The 10486-nt window shown below is 45.7% G+C and overlaps 1 protein-coding gene across 1 annotated transcript; it reads left to right on the forward strand.

Moving 5' to 3' along the window:
* Positions 1-9802, forward strand: TSEN15 (tRNA splicing endonuclease subunit 15). The gene is made up of 4 exons (XM_079314619.1): positions 1-309; positions 907-988; positions 2287-2422; positions 9353-9802. The coding sequence occupies exons 1-4, from the start codon at positions 145-147 to the stop codon at positions 9555-9557; spliced, it is 588 nt and encodes a 195-aa protein (XP_079170745.1). The 5' UTR covers positions 1-144; the 3' UTR covers positions 9558-9802.
* Positions 9803-10486: the final 684 nt, after the last annotated feature.

The raw sequence follows: 10486 nt of genomic DNA on the forward strand, positions 1-10486 counted from the left end.
GATTTGAGCGGCGCCTTTGGCCGCGGCGGGGCAGAGGGTAGGAACGGAGCGGAGGCGGAACGGTCGGCACGGTGCCGCGGTTTCCCGGGAGCGCGGGGCGCGCGCCGCCCGGAGTGAAGCCGCGTTGCACACGGGTGGGAGAACATGGAGGCGGCGGCCGGGCCGGGCGGGAGCGGCGTTTGCCCGGCTCGGGCGGACGAGGGTGACAGCGAGCCGGGCCAGGGATCCTCGGCGGCCGGGAGAGCCCAGGGATCACAGGGCAGCTGGTCGGGTGCGGCTGGCGGCAACTGGATCACGGCTCACCCCGCGGTAGGCCGGGGCCGGGGTTCCGCTCTCCCGCAGGGTTCCCCTCTCGAGGTTCCCCCAGGAGGGTTCTACGGGGAGATGCCGATATAATCTGCCAATATAATCTATTATATGGGGTTTGTCGAGGGGTCTCTGGCACTGGGGTAGTTGGGTGATGCCCCTGCCAGCATGGGTGGAGGTTAGAAATCACGGAATCCCATCTGGGAAACGTAAATGCCCTAAACTTCGACCCCATCTTAATGTTTGCCACATCAAAGACATGGAGGTGTTTAATTTGGCTATCGTCTTATGTTGACGTGTTGCAGCAAAAATAGATAAAATTATTTAACCCCGAATAGGTAAAATTCCACGAAGCTAGAGCTGTTCCAGAAATAGCTGTGATTCCTCTCGTGTTTATTTTGCTTGCTTTTTTTTTAAGGTCTAAAATATGGGGAATGTGGAAAAGGGAGCTTTTGAGATACTGTCAGGAAACAAATCCTGCTTTCTGATTTCCTTAAAGCTGGTTTTGAAACTCCCTTGGCTCTGCTGCCTGGAGAGGTGTGTGTGCATTCCAAGTGTAACCTGTGCTTTCCTTTATCAACCTTCCTCTTTGGCTCTCAGTTCACAGAAATGATGTCACTTGATGTGTCTGACAGCACTCAAGTCTATGCTGCCTTTTTGGTGTACCTGGATCTCTTAGAAGGTAAATTGGGGAAGTGGCTGTATCCCAACAAATGTCTTTGCCCTTAGGGGCTGTTAAATTAATTGGTTGCACTGAGACCTTACAAAGACCTTGGTGCCCATTTTGAGACTTTTTGTGCTGAAAGTTTCTGTCCTCTGCCTCCCTGGAGCCTGTGCAAAGATGAGGGTCCATTTCATCCTGCAGTTCCAGGTGCAGGTGTTCCAGGGCAAAGGCAGTCTGCATGGAAAAAAAGGTGAAAGAGAGATAGGGGAAGGAGTAGGAATATAGGAGGGTGAAGTGACAAGTTCAGTGGTTGTGCTTGTAATAGTCCTCACTTGTAGATTAATGTAAAGATAAAAACAGTTTTTCACAAAAGTCACTCTTTAGCAAGTGGCTGCTGTGTGCTGGCCTGTTTTCTGAAAAGGGCAGTGATTCCTCTAGCAAAGAAGATCATTTGCAAGTGTGGTAGCAGTAATTTATAACCACTGTCTTAATATTATGTAGCAATATAGTAATTTATAATAAACTGTAGGTGTTGTGCTTAGGGCCATGGCTTGGTGGAGGACCTGGCAGTGTCAGTCAGCAATGGAACTCTGTGATCTTGGAGGGCTTTTCTGGCCAAAATGTTCCTGTGAAATCCAGTGCAATCTTCTGGTGTCTGCTCAGAGTGGAGCAGAGTTATGTGATATATAAACTTCTGCCTGGCTTCTTCCAAATTGGCTTTATTGAAAAGGGACTGTGAGTAGGCAGCCAGCCAGCCTAAGAAAAATATTTCAGTTTTGCTTGGAGCCTGGTGCTTCTCAAGGTCAGGGAAGGGAGGGGATTTTACAGTCCAGAAGTTGCTGTGTCTGTTGCTGTTACACCTCTGAAGAAAATGCCTTAATAGTCCTTAAAAGAAGATTTCTGTAGTTCTGCAGCAAAAAGTTCATCCTTATTCCTTCAAGCAGGAGATTAGAACTGTGTATGATCATTAATCATGCTTTTAGCACCTGCTGCTTCACAGTTCAAGGTGCCAGTAAAGTCCAGATTGAGTTATAGTGCTTCAGATGACTAAAGCTGTGTGTTTTATATTTTGCCTTTTGCAGAAGAGCTTTGTCAGGCATGGCTGTTCTCCATCCATCAGTGCAGCTCTGGAGCCAGCAGGCTGGTCCTGCTCTGTGGATTTCTTTAGCAGCATTGCTTCTCAGGAGGGGAATTTGGCAGATAGGTGGAGTTTTCTTGTGAAGAGAGGGAGGGAAAGCAAAACTTAGGTATTAACTTAGATACTGCATTTGTTATTTGGTTAAAATGTGTTTTGTGTTCTACCCCTGCCATCCTAGGGAGGAGCTGGCACGAGGTGCAGCCCGTGGGAGTGGCAGAGCTGCAGCTGGTGTGTTTGCATGCCCGTGCCAGGGAGCAGGAGGGGCTCCAGGTGATGGTGCCAGTGCCTGCACACATCCTGATCAGCCACGACAGGTGAGGCTGTGCTCACTGCCTGGCTTGGGTTCACCACAGCTTACAGAAAGTGGAGCACAGGTACATTTTTCAGGGTGATGATGGTTTGGTTAAGGGGGGAAGGAGGAGGGAGTAGAGGGATACCAGAGGAAAGCAACCTCAGGGTTATTTTGGGTTCTGCAGACACACAGGCAGCTTGCAATGCTAAGAAAACCTCAGCTTTGCATCAGTCTCTGCCTTTCCCTGTCTGGCAATGGTTCTTGGAGGTCAAGCAGAAACTGGTGCCCACTGATAAACACTTCCTGCTGTCTGGAGTTGAATATGTGCTAGGAGATAACAGTGGACACCAAAGTATGTGTTTGAGAGACAAGGTTAGAACACAAGACCTTCACACCTTATGTTCTGAACATTCTTGTGCTGTTTTGTACTCTGGGAAATGTACAGCACTTCCTGAGTTGCTGGACTTGAAAGGATCTAAGAGGGAAAGAAATCCTCTTGCAGCTGCCTAAGAACCAGCTTTTTTATTGTAAAATGTGTGGATAAGCCTTGTATGGCTTGCTCTGCTTTTGCTTTTAAACTATAATTTGGCTCCTTTGAACAGGAAGCTCCTCTTGCTTTACATCTAGAATTTCACACGCCTGTGAATTTTGACTTAATTTCCCCACACATGCAAGAGCAATTCTTCAAGGAGAAGACAGCACAGCCATGAGTTTGTTACATTACAAATATTTACAGCCTAGAAAACTTCCACTACAGTAGTTTTACAGTCTGTTATAACTGGCCCCTAGAGCAGCCTCAGACACATGGTATGATTTACCCTCTGATAAAAGCTGCTTTTTCTGACTGGTATTTGCCATGGTGACTCTGAAGACCTGAACTATTTCAGCAGCATCATATGGTTGTACATTCTTCAGTTTCTTCTGTTCCCCCTCCTGATAGGAGCTGGCTCAGGGCTGGCTTTACAAATTTTACTGGTTTTTGCTTCTTCCTCTTGCTCTGTGGGCAGCAGCCTGACACAGTGGTAGGTAGCTCATTAATTGTACTTATTAATGTGTGTGTGCACTCTAGGAGTGATGGTTTTGCTTCTGATTTTGAGGTTTAGAAGTCATAGATCCATGTCTTGCTAACAGACTTCTATCATAATTTTGCTGTTTGTTGGGTGAGGGGGAAGAAAATTGTTTACTAGATATTGATGGGGTTTAGTACTATCTTTGTGCTGGAAAAAACATTATATTTGCAATATACTGGTCAATCACTCCTGGGGGGTTGATGTTGCAGAGAAATGTGATGTGATCTGCATGGCAGAGGAAAGTGCTGAAGGGCCTTGCAGGGTGAAATGCTGAGTGTCATCCAGCCTGTCTGCAAGCAGGAGATGCGTGTGTGTGTGAAAGGGAGACTGCAGCTCTCAGCTCAGACAAGATTTTAGGTGGAAATAGAAGGCAGCCAGTGAGGATATGGGATCCTTGAGGAATTCCACCTACATGCTGAGCTGTTGTGCTTGGTTAATATAATTTGTTTCCACCTGGGCTAAAAATTTGGATTCTTGGCACTGGGTAAAGGCTAGAAGTATGTTCTGATTGACTTTTAATGTCAGGTATTCCACTGCATGCATGTCCTATCTTTTACTATGTCATTGGAGCTTTTCACAGGGAGCCTCTGCACTTGTTTGTTCTGTGGTGATGCTGTTTGCTCTGCCTCTGGCACCAGAGTGTCTGGAATCTGGTACTGGAAGTATGTGTGGTGGAGAGTCAAAGAGTGAATGCATCACATTGATTAAAAGTACATTTTGTGACTAGGGTTTGCTGCAGAGCAAGGACACAGGGTGTGTTGTCACTAAAATGAGCTGAATCCCAGGCTGCAGTGCCAGGTGTGTCCATGAAAGCCTGTATGTGTTCAATAGCCATGGATGTTGTCAGGCTGGCAGGTTGTGTTTGAGTGCAGCACTTATATGTGGTGTTAAACATGCATCTGTATTTTGTTCCAAGCAGTGCTTTGGGGTTTTGTGTTACCTGCTAAAAGCAGGGGAGGAGGTATGAGTACAAGTGAATGCAGCTTAGTGTTGAGAATAAGCCCTTGGAGGGATTTGGGAAGGTGAAAATGTTCTGTCTGTTCTGGGCCTGGAATTGTGCTAACAGCAAAAGAAGTGAGTAACAGCAGCATTTATAGGCAGCACTTCCTTGTTTAACCAGTAACACCTGGGTAGGGTTTGGAAGTGACACCTTGAAATCAGACTTCCATCTTCATTCTGCTCTGTGTTTTTCTTATTGGTAGAAGGAAATGATTCTCTAGAAAAGAATGGATTTTAGTACTACATATGTGCTAAAAAAGATGTCAAATTTTGCAAATATTAGTTAGTCACTCTTGTGGGTTTGGTCTTGCAGAGAAATATAGCAGTGGTTCTCTACTTCAAATCCACATCAGCCAAGCTCTGCCTTCCCAGGTGTCTCATGAAGTTCCCTACTTGGCTGCCACTGAGAAGTGTGTCCCTAAAAGGCCACAGGAAAGTTGTTGTGGAAATTACTGGCAGGACACCTAGGCAAATCACAAAAAATAAAGTCTATTCAATGTTTTTTAGCCTATTACAAAATTTCATCATGTTCTGTTTGAGCATGACAGTTAACTGCTGAAGGCAAAAGCTGTTCTGCTTCCTAAGCATGGCAGGGTAAGGCTGCACAGGAACCCATCAAATTACAGAATTCTGGGCTGTGGAGCAAAGACTAAATGACCTTACACAGGCTTGAGAAGGGGCTTTGTGCTCTGTGTGTTTCTTCAGATGAAGATTGCTGAATCTTCTGTGGGTGAAGCCCTGGGGAATGCGATGCAATTTCTATCTTGGTCTGCTCTGACCCACACACAGCTGGCTGAGGCTTGGAGAGCCTCTGAATTCAGCAGGGACTCGTGCTTGCAGGAGGAGTTTGTGGGTGCACAGGCTGGGCTGTGTTTGCTGCTCACTACAACACCTTAGTGCATGCCAAGTACCTCGTTTGCAGTGCATTCCTCAGCTGTGGCTCCCCACCGTGGAGGAAACAATTGAGTCCTGGGAGTGCTGCTTCAGAGCTGGCAGAAATGACTTGCATAAGCCAAGCTCAGAAAGTTAGGAGAGCTCACAGTGTTGATTTTTAGATATTTTAGATGGGTTTTTAGATAGCCTGGAATGCCTTGATCCTTCAAGGACCAGGGATTTAGATCCCAGATCTGATAGAATTGGATACTCTCTGTCCCAGATAAATAACTCTGTCTAAGCAAAATGTTGCAGATAAACTGTCAGATTAAATGACACGTCACTGCTCTGTTTGTATTTTGTGCACAAGTGTTGTAAATGAAGGATGAAGTTGCCTGAGGTCATGGAGACCTGCAAAGTTTGGGAAAGGCTTATTCTGTTAAAATGCTAACTTACTTTAGAAAAAAACAATACATTAATGTTTTGTGTTAAAGCTGATAAGCATCCTGAGAAGGACATCTGAGGACTGGAATTGACTGTCTTCAAAGTCTGTAGACTGTAAAATAAATCTTGCTATAAACTGAAAAATCCTGTTATCTTAAAGCACTGGAAGTGTGACGTACATCTTGCATCCTCTTCACACTTTTGTCAGTAACTCCCTTGCTATAAGCATAATTTACTCATGCAGTAAATCACACATTGCAAATGTAATTAGTGGCTCCTAAATACAAGCACTTTATTAGTGTTTTTATTTAATTAAAAAAAGTTAATATTTTAAATGAGATTGCAGCTCCCACAGCTGAGTTGGTTGTGCTGTACTGTGGTTTAACATCCAGTAGTAAGTGTTTGCTGTAGAACTTTGCTGAACTTTGATACTTTCCTTTTACATGGTTTGTCTTGTTTTCTTCTTGAACTTTCATGGAAAAAGATCATTATATTTCGTGGGTTTTCAATTCCTTCTCTTAACCACTGTGGCATTTTTTTTTTTTCCATTACAAAAACTGAGCTTTTTCTAGCATTCCCTGGTCATGTGTTTTGGGAACATATCCCAAGGAATAGTGGTGTGCATTTACACTTTCTCTCAGCCCCCGTGCTCCTTGCCACATATTTCAAGGCACTGGGTTAGTGCTAAAGTTTGCAGTGCTGGCTAAATCCAAGGAATTGTGCTCTGTGGGAGGTTCCTGTGCCATGTGCTGACCCAGGCTGGGACAATGGCACGCTCCAGTGCCTGGGGTAATGATCTCTGCAGTGGCACAGAGACCAACTTGTGTGCACTCTGCAGCCCTGCCTGGTGAGCAGGGGAGGGAGCTGTTCAGGCTGGCCAAGCCTGCAAGGAATTATTCATCCAAGTATAAAGGGCAGATTGAAAGCCTTTGGCTTTTATGGGATGGAAGGCAGTAGTTCCATTTAAGCTCAATGGAGCTCTATGCAACCTCCATAAAGCTGCTCTGAGCTTGCAGAGTGATGCTGCTTCTCAGAGGCATTGCATGGGATGTGTCTCTGAAATGCTCTTTTGTTCATCACAGAACTTGCTGCTTGAGTTCTTTATCATTCTGACTTGGTTTTTGCAGAGTCAGTTAAAACTTCAGGGTCACCAGCTGGACACCTGGTTCTTTCTTTCAGAGAAAAAGGCAGTGCTGTTTTGTTAGGAGCAGATATTAGGAAACAGCACAGATTTCTTTCTGATGGGTGTTGAGAGCCTACATGGTGGAAAATTAAGATGGGGGAGGATGCAACGTTCCCCTCTGCTCTCTGGATGGATTTGTATGGATTTTCTTATTTTGTTTTGGGTTTTATTATATTTTAAAGCTATTAATTGCCACAGTAATTGCTAAATAGTGGAAAGTAAAGTTTGGGTTTGTCTGTGCTTGGCAGTATAGGAAGAAATCATGAGTATTAGAAATGAAGATCTATGGCCAGACTGTTGCATCCCTCCTCCTAATAGACTATGAGGAAAACCAGTGACAGGTATTAAAGAAGATAAGAAGGAGCTTCTGCCCTGGCTGGCAGGTGAATCCAGGCCTCTGCCAGGGTCTGCTCTCAGATACAACATTGTCCACACTCAACACAAGTTTGGTTTCTTTGGCTCCCAAAATATCTCTCCAGGGTGGCTGTGCCCTTTAATTTGGCATTTTATTATTAATTCTGTATTGGATTCCCAGGAGAAAGAGAGATGATGTCCACTGCTTCATGGATAGTTCTTTCCTCACGGGGTCTGTGCCAGCAGTGTGTTCTCACCACATTAGAGCTTTCTCCAGACATTTGGCTGCTGAGGGTGCTGAGGCTCTGGCACAGGGTGCCCAGAGAAGCTGTGGCTGCCCCATCCCTGGAAGTGTCCAAGGCCAGGCTGGACAGGGCTCTGAGCAACCTGGGATAGTGGAAATGTCCCTGCCTGTGGATGGAACTGGATGAGCTTTAAGGTCCCCTCCAACCCAAAGCATTTCATGATTCTGCATGTGACAATTGTATTCTTGCTTTCTGCATGTGTCAGGAAGGACATCTGTAATCTTTTCCCAGGCTCTTGTCCCCTGCCAGGGTTTTGGCAGGACGTTGTGGTGCTGGGGGTACCTCTGCACAGGGGCTGGAGGTGCTGAGCACAGAGTCAGTTACCTGCCAAGGGAGCCTGCAGACAGAGCCTGCTGATGTGGCAGTGAGCACAGGAGTAGATGTCCCATGACCTGAAGGAGTCCCTTGCAGTGTCTGTCCTCTGCCAGTGGTCAGCACAGTCTCTCTCACCCTATTTGTTGTGTTGTTAGGAAATGTGCTGATGTGGGAGGGCTGGCATGGGGCTTTTCCCAGCTGTGGTATCATCATGTTGCATGAACAGTGTTGTGTTGCCCTGCTGTGTGCCTGGGCCAGTGGTGCAGGCAGGAGGCAAGGCCCTCCTGAATTTGCCAGGCTGGATTATGCACAGCTCAGAACACAGATGGATCCTTAAGAAGGTCATGGGCTTAACAGTGAGGCTTTCCAGGCTGCTGCTCATTCTCTGCCACATTCCATTTGGCTTTTATTAGAGGATCAAAGGGGTTCTGAGGGAAGATGGTGATTGAAGTCTGAAAGCTGCTGCCTTTAGAGAGAGCCTGTGTTCAGCTGCAGTGCCCAGCCTCAGAGCTGCCTGTGCTCTGCTGGGTGAACTCTCCAGGGTGCATGAAGCCAGGAGTTTCACTGGTTTGACTGGTGCACAGCTGAACTCCCCTGGAATGTAAGCTGTCCCAGCAATCTCAGAGAAGCCCTCTTGCACCTCATGTGTGGGGGAAGCTCCCCGTGGGAATGTTCTGTGGGAGGTGTTCCTGTTCTGTCTCTGATCACCACACTCCTTCAGAACTTGCTCCCCAGTCAGACCAGGACTCCAGGGATCAGTGTTGTCCTGAGCTCTGAACCGAAAAATAACTGGCATGTTACTGTTAAAATAAGCTAAACAGGAAAAATTGCATAACTTTGTCTTGAGCTTTTAAGGAAGACATTATTTGGACTGACTGTTCTGAAGAAGGACAGTCTTGTGGCTTCTAGTCTAGACAGGGAGGTAAAGAAACCTGGCTTGGGCTCCTGGGCCTTCCACAGTCTGGCAGAGACCTGTGGCAGAGGGACTGGAAGACTTACCTCTGCAAACAGAACAAATCTTAATTATTCAGTTCTCCAAGTGAACACCAGGTGTTATTTAATTAGATTTCTTACATGAGTCTACTGAAAACAGGGCCAGGAGAGATTGGTGTGCTAGGATTGTGGTGGATGAGGGATGGCTGAGGCACGTGCACACAAGTACACCTAAACAAAATTTAGAAACATGTGTTGAGCCATTTCCAGCAGAGATGTGTGTAACTGATTCTGTTATTTTCTTTTGTTGCTTGATTACACAACTTAGGATTTTCATTAGAACAGGTGTTATGCTCACTTTGGTGAAGACAAGTTTGCAGAGCAAAAACAGGCTGAATAAAAATGGTGCTGTTCTACCTTTGTCCCATTACAGGTGGTTGTGGACTCCTTTCTAAGTGATTTTTTTCCTCTCCTAGGTTAAGGGAAATACTGAAGAAAGCAGCTCTCCCTCCAGAGGATCCTGACACCCTGCTGTCAGTTACTTTGGCCATAGTTGAGACAGACTCCACAATAGTCTACTATAAAATGACTGATGGCTTTGTAATGCCAGATCCCCCTGATGACACTGAAGATGTGGATAATAAGCAGTGGAGGAAGAAAAGAAAGAAACCTTTCAAATGATTGGGACAGAGGAAACAAAACATTCCTTGAACTCCTGTGCTCAAACCCAAACAAATGCAGGAACTGATGTGTATGAATAAGTGGTGTGCTAAAGTCTTGGCATATCAAGGATGTGTTCAGGGAGAGCAGAGGCTTGTGCAGCTGCTCTGTGATGAAATGCTGTTTGAGGTATGAAGTAGGTAATGCTTTGACACAGATCAGTCCTGACTAATAAATTCACTTGGGAAGTGTTTGCTGTTTGCAAAGCCTGTGTTTCCTCTCTGTCTGGTCAGGTACACAACAGAATAAACACATCCTTACCCATACTGTAAATATTGATTGCAGGTAAGTCTGAAGGGCTTGTGGCAGGACTGAAGGGTTTTGTAGTTTACAGAGTGTCTTTGTCTTAGCCCTGTCAGAAGCACTCATGCTGCCCCCCAGGTTACATTTCTGAACATTGCTTTCTTCCATCTGCTTTTGGAGAAAAGGCTCTTCCACAGAAATACCTCATTTTAATTTTTTCCCTGCAAAGGAAAACTGATTATAGCAGCACCAGAGGCAACTAAAACACCAGAGTATGTCACCATCTATGCTGTAAGAGCACACTAGTTACCTGCTACAGGCACCAACTAGGTTTCCAAAGCCATTCTCATTCCCAGGATTTATTTTATTATGTCTTTGGACACAGCTTCTGCATATTGTGATTGCCCAGAAGGTGCTTCAGCTCAGACTTGGGAGTAAAAGCCTGACTTCTAGTTTCTTCTGCAGGAATTTTCTACATCATTTGCTTGAAGATCTTCTCCAGGTTAAACTCAAGAGTTGCGTGGCAGTCAAATAACATCCCAGAGCAGCTTCTTGAGCACAGGATTGTCTGTGTGACAGCTGTGTGGCCAAGGATCACATTCAGAAGGTGAAGCACAAGAGGTTTTTTTCCCTTGTATGGGTAGAAG

Source organism: Erithacus rubecula (assembly GCF_903797595.1).
Source record: "Erithacus rubecula genome assembly, chromosome: 10".
NCBI classification, from domain to species: Eukaryota; Metazoa; Chordata; class Aves; order Passeriformes; family Muscicapidae; genus Erithacus; species Erithacus rubecula.